Source organism: Octopus bimaculoides, chromosome 1, assembly GCF_046866305.1.
Source record: "Octopus bimaculoides isolate indiv1 chromosome 1, ASM4686630v1, whole genome shotgun sequence".
Classification (NCBI taxonomy): domain Eukaryota; kingdom Metazoa; phylum Mollusca; class Cephalopoda; order Octopoda; family Octopodidae; genus Octopus; species Octopus bimaculoides.
The window spans coordinates 114,305,158-114,320,901 of NC_142928.1; the positions used below are offsets into that span (position 1 = coordinate 114,305,158).

Sequence of the window (15,744 nt, forward strand, 5' to 3'; positions counted from 1 at the left end):
CTTTGCTATTCAACTTCAAAAAATGAAGCAAAGCGGCTGAAACTGCTTGCAATATCAATGGAACATTTGGTGAGGAAGTGACCTGTGAGTGGTCAGCTTGAAAATGGTTTAAATGATTTCGCAGTGGAGACCTGAGCCTTGAAGATCATGAGCATAGTGTATTCCCATCTGTCATCGATGATGGTCAATTAAAGACCATCATTGAAAAAGATCTATGTAAAACCACTCAAGAACTGGCAAAAGAACTTCACGTTAGCTAGAAAACTGCCTGCAACCATTTGCATGTGATCTGAAAATCAAAACAGTTCGACAAATGTGTACCACATGATTTGAATGAAAATCAGAAAATGATCATTGCTTCTTCTCTGTAACCAGACTGATCTATTTCTCAACCATATTGATGATTGTAACTTGCAATGAAAAGTGGATTCTGTACAATAATAAAAAACGTTCTTCACAGTAGTTGGATCACAATGAAGCACTGGAAACTTTCCCTAAACCTGAGCTCTTCAAAAAGGTCATTGTGACTGTTTGGTGGTGTACTGCTGGACTCATCCACTGTAACTTCTTAAAACCCAGTAAAACCATTACTGCCATGACATTTTGACATGAAATTGCCAAAATGAACTGGACATCAGAAGAGGGTCAATCATTCTTCAGGACAATGCTCGACCACGTGTTTCATTACTGACACCCCAGAAGGTGAGGGAACTTGGCTATGAAGTTCTTCCCCACCCAGCTTATCTCCCAGGCCTTTCTCCAACCAACTTTTTCAAGCAACTTGATGGTTTCTTGTGGGAGAAAGAGTTCAAAAATCAAACTGATGCTGAAAGTGCATTCAAGGAGTTCATCAGCTTCAGAACTCCAGATTTTTATGTTACTGGAATAAACAAACTTGTAACTCGTTGGCAAAAATGTGTTGATTGTAATGATACTTGCTTTGATGAATAAAATTTCTGCATTGTTGAAATATATTTTACTCAGCCTTATGTATGTATAATATACTAAATGCTTTTGTATATGTACCTTTTAGTAACACTTTAGCATTTGAAGCTGTTGAACTTGTTACTCTTTATATCTTTATAAGATTTATACTTTCTAAACCATTCAACACCAGCTGGATTTGTTGTTTATTTTGTGTATTCAGAAGTTCATTCTGCTATCTTTGTTTTAATATGTTCAGATGACTTTTCCAGCATTGCAATGGTCATAAGAAATTGTGATACTACTTTAGTGAGTGGTCTACCAAAGTATCCCGAGTTTACACTGTGAAATGACCTGATCTAGTTATGGTGAAGAACACTTGGAAATTACAGATTGAAAATTCAGAAGGCCAATGTGTGTTAGTGTCTCCTCATGTCTACACAAGAAAGGACGTCCTTCATAAATTTCTGCAGTGAATCTTATTTTAGGAGTGATAAATATAATTTTCTTATTTTCCAGCTATTTTAGCATTTTTATTTTCTTCCCCATCTTCTAACTCTCAGCTTCCATTTGATAACTTATTCAACAATAACTCCATGATTATTGGCAGCTCAAGTACTCTAGTGTATTATAATTTATAAATGTTATGTGAGAGATAAAACTTTTAAAGTAAAAGAGCTTAATTTTTAATTTCCTATATATTTGTGTGTGTGTGTGAAAGTGATAAATAGAATTTACAATAAAAATTTAGTCTCATTTTGATTAAAATACCAATAACCTTGGAGCAAAATATCTCATTACAGTTCATCTGCATTTAGCATCTCTTACTGTACTGACTCCCACTCTTTTTGTTGTTTTAGTTTCCCCTGTCCAGCATGACCAATTCATTGCATTTTATTATATGTAATATAAGAAAGCAGAATGTACTTTCAAATACAAAAGACAAACAAAACAACAAAGTAGAGATACTGTTATTGTAAAAAAGTAGAAACGCTTTTGGACAATTTAGAAAACTATTTCTTTAAGCAAAGGCAAAAAATAAACAGAACAACTGATAATAGAGTTCTATATTTAAGAGATGAGGAATTATGTACATTATTTACATTTGATGGATATTTGTCCTCATCCATCAAATGTAAATAATGTAACTAAGAACAACTGATATCGAATTACTTACAGAGGGTAAATCTTATGAATTGAAACAAATTCAACAGCTTCAAGCTCTAAAGAGTTATTCATAAGAAAGAAGTATATATGTATAGAAAGACACATAGCAAATTATATACATATTGATTGTTGTTGTATATTATTATATAGTTTCTCAACTTATACCAGTTTATAAGTAATTTAACAATTCCATCGTAGTGTATCACTACAGATTTTTCACTGAAGTTTGAAAATTCCTCAAATATAGTCTACCCCCAATTAATTTATGATACCCTGCTATCTCTGCAATTCTACACATGCTTCCCTATCCTTTCTTTGTTGCTCATTCCCCATCCCTCTTTTTCTTCTTCCCAGTTCATTTTATGTTCTTTATTTTTATTTATTTTCTATGTTTTTAGCTTATATTTCACTTACCATTTCCTTATCCTTTAAATTGTCTTTATTCTTTCATTCCTGGAGTTTTATTTTTTCAGTTTTTATTTTTCATTTTCAAATTGTTTTCTTCCAATCAGTTTCATACTTCAATATTTTCCATCTATCAAAATTATCTCAAATAAATTTGATTGATTAGAGCTATAAAATTACAGGACCAGATCATGAAAATTACAGTGTTATAGCCCAACTAGTTAGGAACCACTATTCAATTAAATGAGATGCAGTTTGGTTTTGTGCCAAGAAGTTCTGATGCCATATTCTTAGACAACTTTAAGAGACGAATCTAGCTAAAAGTAAGCCATTGTGCTTGCATATGTTGACCTGGAGAAAGCCTTCAACAGAATCCCCCATTCTGTGATCTGGTTGTTTCTGAGGAAGCTGGGAGTAGATGAATGGCCTATGAAAGCCACCAAACCAGGTACAGAGGTGCTGTCAGCAAGGTGAGAATTAGCCAGGTCTCGGTTCTCAGTACCTGCTTATTCATCCTTGTCCTCCAAGCCATAACAGTGGAATTTAAGACTGGTTGCTCCTTGGAACTTATATCCTGATGACCACATTCTCATAGTGGAACCTATAATAGTGTTATAGAAGAAATTCCAGGCATTGAAGCTAAACCTGGAATCAGGACTCTCTTCTCAGGTAAATGACCCTGCTTGATATATATGAAAGGTATAGGCAGGTATTCCATAGGGTGTACCCAGTGCAAACTGTGGACACACAGGAGGTGAATTGGAATCACAGGAAGATTAATGAAGAAAGTAATGTTTGTATGTGAAACATGTGCAGGAGCAATAAACATGAAGGACACACTTGAAATTGATTTTCTCAAATGCCTTAGAAACGAATGTCCTACCTCAAGGTGGTGGGTAGTTTTTGTTAACTTGATGATCAAATTAACAGTGAAGGGGGAAAGTTCAGAGAGCTATTACTCTTGTTGGTAACAAAATTTCTCTCTCTCAGAGTGAAAGACAGATTGTATGATGTTTGCATACGAACAGTACTGCTACATAGTAATGTAATGTAAGCTATGAATGTAGAGGACTTGTTAAGGATTGAAAGAAATGAAGCTACTGTGCTTTGTTGGATTAGAGTGCATGTACTACAAAGTGTGAATGTGTTGTGAAAAACATTGGACATAAGAATTATCAAATGTATTGTGCAGAAAGAAGGCTGCACGGGCATGGTCATATGATGCACATGGATAAAAACAACTGCTTAAAGAAATGCTGATAACTTAAAGTAGATGGAACCTGTGAAAACAGGAGACACTGAAAGACATGGATTGAAGTAGTGAACAATGACCTTCAGATGTTGAGCCTCACAGAGGAGATAACAAAGGACCTTGATGTTTAGCAATTTTATGTGCTCAAGAACACCTGTCCATTTAAGCAAAAATGTGGTCCTAAAAGCATATCACTTATGTCTGCTCCTGCAGCCAATCCTGTCCCTCATGAATCCCCTTCCCCCAATAACTCACCTTCCTAACACTCACCTCTCCCACTACCCATCTTCTTAACACCCTTCCCTCCATCATTCAGCTTATGTTACTATGAGAATGGAACTGGACATAATCCATCTCCTTATTGTTCACATTCCCTAGAACAATCTTTTTCTCATTCAATCTCTGAATCATCCTATATCACCATATTTCCCACTAAATTCCCCTTCCCTTTTCTCTTGTACACCTTATTTTTCCAATTGCAGCTCTCTCTACCACTGCTTCAATTCATGTCCCACTATTTCCCTGTTAAGGTAGCTCTTAGACTTCATCCCTCACACTGTGCATTCCTCCTGCACAATATTTTCACACACTTCACATTTTTGCTGTCACCTACTACCTCCTTAATCACTTGCTTCCTCTGCCTTCACCTCTAACTGATATTCACAATCAGCCACACCCTCACCGTTTTAACAAAATCTTTCTCTTATCCCCATCCCTATCCATCTGCCACTGACTATCACACTTTCACAAACTTGCTTGTTTACTTATAACTTATGGGTAGTCTTTAACACATCTTCACTGTTTTATTTCTGTTCCACCTGGGGTAAACATATATCTCTATTACAACACACCCATTCTTGTCTCTCTATCATACTTTAACCTTTCATCAACTAACATAAAGCTATTTCCCTTAATACTATTCCTCACCTCAGTCGAGGATGGTCTTGTCTTGTGAGTTACTCAGTGACCTCACTAGTACTAGTACTATGTAAAAGGTGCTCTGAGCATTCTGTAAACATGGGAGGATACCCAACCATAGAAACCATACCATAGCTGACAATGGAACCTTGTGCAAGTTCTCTGGCTTGCCAGCTCCCATCAAACCATCCAGCCCTTGCCAGCATGGCAGACAGACTGTGAATGATGATGGTGATTGTTATTGAAATGAACTTAATGAAATTTATGAAATATCTGTAACTTGTTTACTCTTCATCTCACCTATATGTGGCTCTTGTCACTACATTACAGCCTGAGTTTAAATTAATATCACTTTATATATACTATCCTTTGTATGAGAATGAGAGTTAATGAAGGTGAAAATCAAACCCTAATTTCTGAAGTAACTTGTACTCAACTATCTATCTATCTGTCTCTTTATAACTCTCTCTCTCTCTCTCTCTCTCTCTCTCTCTCTCTCTCTCTCTCTCTCTCTCTCTCTCTCTCTCTCTCTCTACACACACACTAGATAGATTGATAGAATAATACATTATTAATTGCTAAATATTTTATTTATTATATCTTTTTCATAACACTATTTCTATCATTGCTCTAAAATAATTTCCAGCCTATATCCCATACAGGACATATTAGTCAGACAACTGGAGAGTCTCAAAATAGACCTAGTAGTGTCTCTTTTAATCTCTGTTAAGATCAGTCTTACTAAGAGAACGTACATGGTACCAAATGCACTGAAGCTAAAAGAGACAAATTTTGCCTAAGATCACAATCCCTCATTTGTTAACTTCAAAATTATTTGAGAGCAAGGCTAGAAATAATTTCTCATATTAAATTATGTGTGTGTGTGTATGTATGCTTATTTATTATCATTTTCATTTTAATGCTAGTATGATGCATTGGATTCCAATGTCAATGTGTTAATGTACTGAGAAATGAGTTAGGCATAAGAGGAATCAGATGTAGTGTGTAAAAAAGAGGACTGCACTCATTTGGTCATGTGATGCATATGGAAGAGGACAGCTGTATAAAAATGTTGTGGCAAAAGTCATTGATACCCTGGGGATTGGAAGACTGGACTAGCTGAACTCTTATAAAGAGTAGAGGTCAGTGGTCATTGAATAGAGAGTGTTTAGTAGTCTCATGAAGTATGTCTTGTGAACACATTGATTAAACCTCTGCTTCACTTATTTATATATCCAAAGTGTGCCAAGGATATAAAAGTGGTGAGAAGATATTCAAAACTTGCGTCGGATGTTTAATTTTTTTTTTTTGTATGAAACAAAAGAAAAATTCATTAACATGGAAGACTTGTTGGCTTGCATGGTGCAGTTGCAACAGCAACAACAGCAGTTACAACAACTACAACAGCAACAACAAAATACCCAACAGTTACTGGAAGTAATGTTGAAGGAGTCTGAAAATACTTCAGGTTCATTCTCATTAGACAGTGTAGCAAATTCAATTGGAGAATTTATTTATAACCCAGAAGGTACTACTTTTTCTGCATATTTTAGAAGATACAAAGAAATCTTCAAGGAAGAATGTAAAAATTGGAATGACAAGAAGGTGCAACTACTTTTAAGCAAGTTATCCCCTGCTGAACACGAAAAATACTGTAACTATATTCTGCCGAAGAAACCCTGTGAGATTTGTTTCAATGAAATAGTTAATTTATTATTGATAATTTTCAGTGAAAGAAGTTCCCTATTTATTATTCGTTGGCAATGTTTAAATTTATTTAAAAAATGATGATGAAGATTTCGTCACCTATGCTGGGGTCATTAATAGAGAGTGTGAAAAATTCAAATGAATGAACCCCGGATTTGTTTAAATGTTTAATTTTTGTTTAAGAGTTAACAGCAAGAAAATACACATTCCCACATATTAACAAAATTAGAACAGGACCAAAAATTAACTCTACAGACAGTGGCTGAAGAATGCCCAAGGATTATAAATCTAAGTCATGACACAGATAAAATTGAAGAAAAAGATTGCTCTCAGATATATGCATGTTGACCTGAAACAGATCATAAAAAAGAAAAACGAATGTCAAGACCAAATCCATGCTACAGGTGCGGAGGTTTACATTTTGAAAGTAATGGCCCTTTTAAAAATTGTAAATGTTTTGATTGTAGAAAAATTGGACATAAAAGTTCACATTGAATACCGAAACTAAAAAAGGGTTAAACAAAACAGATTCTAGAAAGAATGTATTGTTAAAAAAAATTCTAAGCATGACTTAGAAAAGAAAATTTGATGTCCATAAAAATAAATAATGTGAATATCAAGTTACAATCAGATACTAGCAGTGATATCGCAATAATTAATACAGATACATGGAGAAAAATAGATAAAAGGAAACTTCAAAATTTGTTCGAGGTGCTTCAGGAAAAAAATTGCATTTTATGAGCGAAATGATAAGTGATGCTAGATTCCATGAAAAAACCTTGAAAGCCAATTGTGTTGCAAAATATGACAAATTTATTTGGAACAGACTGGTTGGAACTATTTAACTTATGGGACCTTCCCATAAATATTTTTTGTAAGAATGTGAATGGTTCTTCCGCCAGTACAAATAAGGCATCAGAGGATTTAAGAATTTAAAAAAACTTTTCCTGAAGTTTTTTCTGAGGAATTGATTCTTTGCATCAAAACAGAGGTGATGTTTCAAATGAAAGAAAATGTGATGCCGATATTTAAACCAAAATGAGTGGTACCTTTTGCAGTGTTGAAACAAGTCAATGAAGAATTGAATAGACTTGTAAAGCGTAGCATTATTGAAAAAATTGATTGCACAAAATGGATGTCTCCATCAATTATAAAATTGAAGTATGCACTGATTCTTCAACGGGATAAAAAAAATGTTTGTTACCATATAATTACCCATTACCAAATCCAGAGGAAATTTTTGCAAAGTTGAATGGAAGAAAATTTTTTTTTAAATTGGACCTATCTGAAGCATATTTGCAGGTAAAGGTTGATGAGGAATGTTCAAAATTATTGACAATAAATACCCATAAAGGGTTGTATAAATTTAATCGACTCCCCTTCAGTATAAAGGTAGCACCTGACATTTTCCAACAAATTATGGACATTGTGCTCACTGGTTCAGATTTTGCTATAGCCTACCTTGAGAACATATTCATAAAATGTGAATCTCAAGGTCAGCATGCTGAGTATGTTAAAAAGGTCTTTGAAAGAATAAAAGAGTATGGTTTTAAGCTCAGCAAGAGAAAGTATGAATTTTTTATGCCAGGAATAAAATATCTAGGGCAGATTATTGATGAAAATGAATGCAGACCAGACTTGTCTAGGGCAAGTACAATAAAGAATATGCCTCCCCCAACAAACATTATGTTACAAGCACTTTTGGGGCTTGCAAATTACTACCAGGTATATATACCAAATATGCACAATTTAAGAGCGCCCCTGAATAACTTGTTAAAGAAAGAAGTTAAGTGAAACTGGTTGGACAAATGCCAAAAAGCTTTTGAAGAAATTAAAAACGTCTTAACGTTGGAATTGTCATAACATTTTTACCCAAATTTAGAAATAGTGGCAGCAGATGCTAGTGAAAGTGGTATTGGAGCTGTGATTTTACACAAGTGTGAAGATGGTAACCTGAAAACAGTAGCTCATGCTTTGTGCTCATTATTGCCGATTGAGAAAAGTTACATTCAAATAGAAAAGGAGGCATTAGCCATCATATTTGCAGTAAAAACATTCCATAAATTTATGCATGGAAAAAGGTTCTGTCTGCTGACAGACCACTACCCATTATTGTCGATCTATGGATCAAAAAAGGGTATCCCCACTCATACAGCCAACAGATTGCAGTGCTGGGGAACAATCCTACTGAATTACAACTTTAAGATGGAGTATTTGCCATTAAAAAAATTGGGACATGCAGATGGTTTATCAAGATTAATACCAAAATACAGTGAACCACTAGAAGACACAGTGATAGCGGTGTTAAAAGCCGAAAATGAAATAAAAATATATTGTGCAATGTTGTGCGTGAATTGCCTGTGACATTGGAGGAAATAAAATTAAGGCAGAGACGGACAAGTTTATCATAAAAATGAAAAAAATAGTGAGAGCAGAAGAAACAAATACAAAAATATGTGTAGCTGGATGTAACACAGTTTCAAATTTGATATGTGGTAATGTGCTTATGTATACACAGAGGATCATAATGCCTACCTCACTACAAGGTCAAATGTTAAAGGAATTCCACACTGGACATCCAAGAATTTCTAGAATGAAGTCGCTTATGATGAGTTATGTTTACTGGCTAAAAATGGATCTAGATATCAAGAGATTGGTTAAATCCAACGAAATCACCACCTATAAAATTTTAACCTTGGCCCAAGACCGATATGCCATAAACTTCACAGGATCATTAAACCGGTCATATTATCTGTGGTAGATAGCTATACAAAATGGCCAGAAATAGGTGAATGTAGCAAACTGACATCCACGGTAACAGTCAAATTTCTACACGAACTTTTTGCTAGGTATAGTGTCTCAGATACCATAGTCTCCAATATCGGTACACAATTCACAGCAAATGAATTTAAGAATTTGTGAAAAATGTACTCAATTGAACATATTTCTACTCCTTTGTATCCCCCAAGATCTAATGGACAAACAGAAAGTTTTGTGGGTACATTTAAAAGAGCATTAAAGAAATCAAGAAATGTTCTAGTCGATGACATAACATTGACACAATTCTTGAGGGTTTATAGGATAACACCAAACCTGAATGCTTTTTCAGGCAAGTCGCCTGTGGAACTGATGTTTGCTCAAAAAATAAAGTCGAATTTTGACAAGCTGCCAGTAAGAAAAACAAATAGGGAAAACACTAAAAATATAACAAAGTATTTTAATATCAGTGACAAAGTGTTGTTCAAAATATATGAAAATGGAAGACAAGGTTGGGAAGACGGAGTAGTAACAAAAAGAATAGGCAAAATGACATATATGATAAGAAGTGAAAAATGGGAACACAAAAAGTATTTAAACCAGCTAAAAAAGAAAAGAGATACCTATGGAAGTGTTCTATGACACCTTTAATGTTCTAACACCACAAGAAATCAAACCTAGTTGTAGCAGCACAAGAAGGAGGAAACAAACAGAATGATTGAAAGTAGTGCCTAACAGAAGAAATATTTTACTTCTCTTGGAGGAAAATCTCAAAAAGAGAAATGTGATGAAAGAAAAATAAATAAAAATGATAATATTAATTTCCAACAGAAATCAGTCTCAAAGGGGGAGATATTATGGCAAGAGTCATTAACACCCTTGGGAGATTGGAAGAATGGACTAGCCGAACTCTTATAAAGAGTAGAAGTTGGTAGTAGTCGAGTAGAGAGTTTGGTAGTCTCGCAAAGTACACCATGTAAACACATTGATTAAACCTCTGCTTCATTTATTTATATATCCAATGTGTGTCAAGGATATAAAAAATGAAGTGCTGATCACTTAAAGTGAATGAAACATATGGAAGTGGGCGACCCAGGAAAACATGGAACAAAGTAGTGAGAGCTGATTTCAAGATGCTGAGCCTTACAGAGAAGTTGACAAAGGACCAAGATGATTAGTAATTTACTCTGCTCAAGATCTATCCATCACACCAAAAATGATATCCTTAAATCACCCAGGTTATGCTTGTACATATGGGGGCCCTGCCTTCTCATCTCTCTCAACCCCAACAAGCATTTCTCCCAATTCTCATCCCTTTACACTTATCTCTTCTTTATTACTGTGGTAATAAAGCAGAATCCCTTCCTTCTGATTATCCTCTTTCCTTCTCTCCTCCTTACTCCTAGAACCACTCCCAATTCTTATGCCACACTATTTCCACCAATCACTTTCTTTCTGTGCCTTCAGTCACTACTCTCTCTCTTCTGATATACTCCATACTTAACACTTTTTTCAACTGCTATCATTCACAATGTCTTTTCATATCTACCATCACAACTCATTTATTGTAGTCTACTTATGTACCTCTGTGTCTCTCTCCCCACTACTCCTGCACCTTGTACATCATTCAGTTACTTTCTTACCTATTTTTCTTCCCAAGCCATTATATCTCTCACCTCACCTCTCTCCATACTGATGTTTCCCATCAACTGCACAACCGCCCTTGTTCATCTCTTGCTCCAATCCACTATCTATATCCTCTCTTATACCTGCCTTCTTGTATCCTGAAATGCTCTGGCATCCCACCACCATTTTTCTCTTCTTTCTTTCCACCCTTATGTAAAGTGGGGTAACTGTGTATCTCTGCTATAGCAAGACATCTGGGTTTGTCCCTCCATCACATTTTAGCCTCTCAACACACGGCACAGAACCATCTCCTCCTTTCCTTCTCAATTTCTAACCCCTCTATTTAATTGAAAAGGTTTTTACTTTTTCATTTTGTCTTTCTTGTTTTTATTATTTTGTCATGCAAGTTACTAAACAACCTCACTAGTAGGGGTGACGTGAAAAAGCATCCAGTACACTCTGTAAAGTAGTTGGCATTAGGAAGAACATCCAGTCATAAAAGATAGACTAAAGTAGACCCTGAACTTCAACATGGCCCAGTGTCTTGCCAGATCCTGTCAAACCATCCAAATCATACCAGCATGGAAAGTGGACGTTAAATGATGAGGTGGAATTGCAAAATAATACATCCCTAACCTTAATACTTACTATCATGTTTTACCTGACATCTGCCACAGGTGACTTCCTTTGTCAGTAAATGGTACTTTACACTTAACACTCACTGTCCTTTCATATCACATGTCCAAACTTGTGCACATGTTTCTCTTAAATATATTAACAAATATATACTTTCTTTAAGGCCAAATAATTTGCTTTTGAATTTAATTTGAAAACTTCTGTTGAGTGCACTGTGTTGACAAACAAATGTCTTTTCTTTAGTCAGTGGGAAATATCTACAAAGGATTGGCACAGTCTGGTGCATGGGGCTGTTTTGATGAATTTAATCGAATCTCTGTGGAAGTTTTGTCAGTAGTAGCTGTGCAAGTCAAGACTATCCAGGATGCCATCAAAGATAAGAAGAAAGAGTTTAATTTCATGGGAGAAAAGATCAAAATCACTCATTCTGTTGGAATCTTCATTACAATGAATCCAGGATATGCTGGACGAACTGAACTACCTGAAAACCTCAAAGCCTTATTCAGGTAAGTTTTACTTAAAGGAAAACTACAAAGTATACTAAAAAAAATGTACTGCAATTTGCTTGAAGCACTGTAGTGTGTAAATGATGCAAATGATGTTAATAATTTCAAGAAGACTTTTGAGCACTGCAGATGAGAAATGAATAAAGACAGACACAATATTGTATCACACTTGCACATAGGTGATTTAAAGAAATCTTCCTTTTATCAGATACAAAATAACAAAAATGTTTGGAGCAAACGTGTTACTATTAGTAGGCCATTCTGATGTAGAAAACATTAAACCTTTATAGGATGATGCAATATCATGTCTTTCATATTTGTCATCGTCATCATCATCATTATCATCATCTTCATCATTTAACATCCTCCTTCCATAATGCTATAGATTGGATTCTTTGACAAGAGCTGGTAAGTCAGACTGCACCAAACTCTACTGTCTGCTTTGGCATAGTCTCTATGGCTAGATGCCTTTCCTAATGGAAACCACTTTACAGGGTGCTTTTTACATAGCACCAGGCATCTTCTTATACATTTTGCCTAACTTCTCACCTGTATAGCTTAAAGTTCTTAAAAGCATTTATCTCATTTACAAATTGTATTTTTTTTTCTATATTATTTGGAGAAGAGCATAGATGATTGAGAAGTGAGTGTTGAGTAACCAGTTCAGTTCATTGTCTGTTGCTAACTTTGCATTGGGCCTGTGCTCAAAATTGCTATTGTTATATATGTATCTCTATGAATTTTTGAAAATATTTATATGTAATTTCTACTGTACTTTCTCTTGGAGAGCATCCAAAAAGAAACATTTGATACCTCACTTGTGAAATTTTGCATGATTATTTTAGAAAATATGACCATTTTAAATGGTCAGCGAATTGGACAAAATTCTGCCTAATTGGCCTAAATGAATAATTAGCCATATTTGTGATGTCATATCTTTGAAACTGAGTTGATAATCATATTCAAATTAAACAAATTAATAGTGTTCATGGGGTAGTAGTAACTTTTTTTTCAGGTTCTTGAAAATGAAACTTTCTTTTGGTAATTTTTTTAGATATTTTTGTAAAGCTTATTCCATTGCATATAACAAACAGTCAATTTTGCAGTGTTTTCAGACATAGCTAAATCCAAAAGTGCAAGCCACAGGGACATGAGTTTTGGCACATTTGTGGTAGGTAAAGAACTAAATAAGTCCTGATATTTTGGAACATGATACCATTTTAATATAATTTTAATGGACTATTAAAAATGGCTATAAATGGCATTTTCTAATCAGGATGCCCACATATGCTGGATTTTCTCCATTTTGACAAGAATTTTTCCAATTTCTTTTCCCACCATGTCTTGGAAATGATGAGTGGGGAACCTTTTTATGAAAAAATGTTTGAAAATTTATGCCGTGATCAATATTGGCCTTTTTTTTTTGCACTGCACACTTAAAATGATGGGAGGAGCCTTTTTGGTTAAAAAAAATAATAAATAAATGAGAATATTTTCAAACAAAAAGGTGTGTGATTTAAGGGATATATAGCTGTTGTTTCTAGCACATCCCATGGCCACCTCATTCCTTTCTCAGGATTGCACGTAGACCTAGATTAAAAAACAAACAAAATGGGAAAACTAAAATCATAAATTAGATTGCTGTAACTTAGAGCAAACTCTTTAGTTGATGAGAGAGAAGGAAAAAACCCAAAATAAATATGTAAATACTTCCACAAATTATCTGACTGAATTCGAAATTGGGGGAAAAAAAAAACCTATCCCATTGGATGTTAATGGTCTACAAAACAATATTCATTGCACGATATCATTTTTATTGGCAAAATTTGACCAATATTTCTTAAAGTAAAACAAAATTTACATGTATAAGAATACCTGCTAGGTAAAATTTGGACATTGTTCTCCAATGAGAAGGAATAAACAACATTCTCAGTAAGAAGATCCTTAGTATGGAATCTTCTAGAAGACTTATGTAGCTCAATTTAGTGCAGTTTTTCATATAAATATATGTTTACTTAGTAATCAGTTCATCCATTTCTTGAAATTCTGGCTCAAACTTGATATTTGAAGCCTTAGATCTGTGTTCCATTTGACCTTTTACCATGTGGGAACACATTAGTTTGATGCATAGCATCAGTATACTACACTATTGACTTTTCACTTTTACACCACATCATGGCAATAACCATATTGAATTCACAAGAAATTTGTCTTTCTTAATTTAAAAATCTTGAAGAAAATATGTTCTTTTCTAAGTGAAAATTGACAATTAAAATTTTCACTTTTATGTTTCATAACAATTACCTGTCCTAATGCCATCAATTTTTATATCAAAATAGTACAAAAAAAAAATCCTCTTCATAACTGTATGATTTTCAACACAAATCGAGTTATAACACTCTGGTGCATTGAACTAGAATGAGGGCTACCGTTCAGCAATCAAAAGAAAGAAAAATATAAGCAGAACTAACTTTGTGAATGTGTGAAAGTACCAGGGTGATTGAGGGACATATAAGTGTTTGATTTTGATCAAAACTATATGAGAAGAAAGTCCACATCCAGAACTTCCAAATGATATATTATAATTTTCCACAGAAAAACTTTATTTTTACACGAGAATGATCAAGTCAAAAGTATACTTTTGTGTGGTCAAACTGTGCTTGTCTCCCTTCTATGGTGCTCTATAGTGATGCCTACACTGTCTAATTTTGACTAGCTATTGCTGCATTGCACTTGTGTTATGCTAAGAAGGCTTTTGTTCCTCTGTTCACTTCTTTACTTTCCATTCTTAGCACAGCTTGTCTTAAATAATTTTGTTTTGTATTTTTTCCATTACCAGCCTTTTATATATATTTTTCCAGCCTTTGCTCAATTTTTATGATTTATTTGTTCTCTGGAAGTTTTCAAAATTACTGATGAAGGGTTATTTGTCATTTGTTCGTCATTTTACCTGTAAAATTCTATGCCATCTCTGAACACACATTTTACAGTAAATATGCATGTGTATGTGTGAAGGTGTGTGTAACCTAGTGGTTAGGATGTGGAACCCATGATCTTGTGATAATGGTTTTAATTCCCAGACCAGAAATGTATTGTGTCCTTGAGCAAAAATTTTCATTTCATATTACACCAATCCACTCAGATGTAAATAGGTAACCCAGTGTATGATTGGCATTCTGTCTAGGGGAAATGTGACCTGCTCACCTAGCCAGTGAGTTGGCATCATTCAAAAGTTACTACAATGCCAAGAAAGCTCATTGTGACCAGCAGTGTGTAATAACATCTGATAGTTTGTTTGATACAGTGATATATTTTTGAAATGGTTTGTATTGTATTATATGGTCAGTTGCAACAAATCTGTTTGAAGATAACAACAATTCAAGATGTCAATTGTCAATTTTATTTTAGTTATTGTTTTAAAGGCATCTCTCTCTCTCTCTCTCTCTCTCTCTCTTTCATATACATATTCACATGTATGTAGATATACACATACATTCACATATACACATAATATACACAGTATATAATACAATTTATACACACACACACATCCATCCACACAGCCACACATACATATGTATTATATATGCACATTATACATGTATATTTATATGCACATGTATACATATATGCACATAGAATTGAAAAAGTGATTCATAATAGATTTAAACAAGTATGAATGCAGTCACAATTATAAGATATGAAAGAAATCCAAAAGATCCCAAAACATTTTAAATGTAACTATACACTCATGTTGATTAATTTCACACAAGAATGTTACACTTGGAGAGGGTCAAATGTGAGTATTCAGATACCCACATTTGATGATTATTTCATTTATAAACC

General features: G+C 34.3%; 1 protein-coding gene across 1 annotated transcript in view; it reads left to right on the top strand.

Moving 5' to 3' along the window:
- The window catches only part of LOC106876453 (dynein beta chain, ciliary), an 855,334-nt gene that overhangs the window by 461,601 nt on the left and 377,989 nt on the right, over nt 1-15,744 (top strand). Inside the window, exon 29 of the mRNA XM_089350837.1 lies at nt 11,636-11,898. Within this exon, the coding sequence (XP_089206963.1) occupies nt 11,636-11,898 (263 nt within the window). The remainder of the gene's footprint in view (nt 1-11,635; nt 11,899-15,744) is intronic.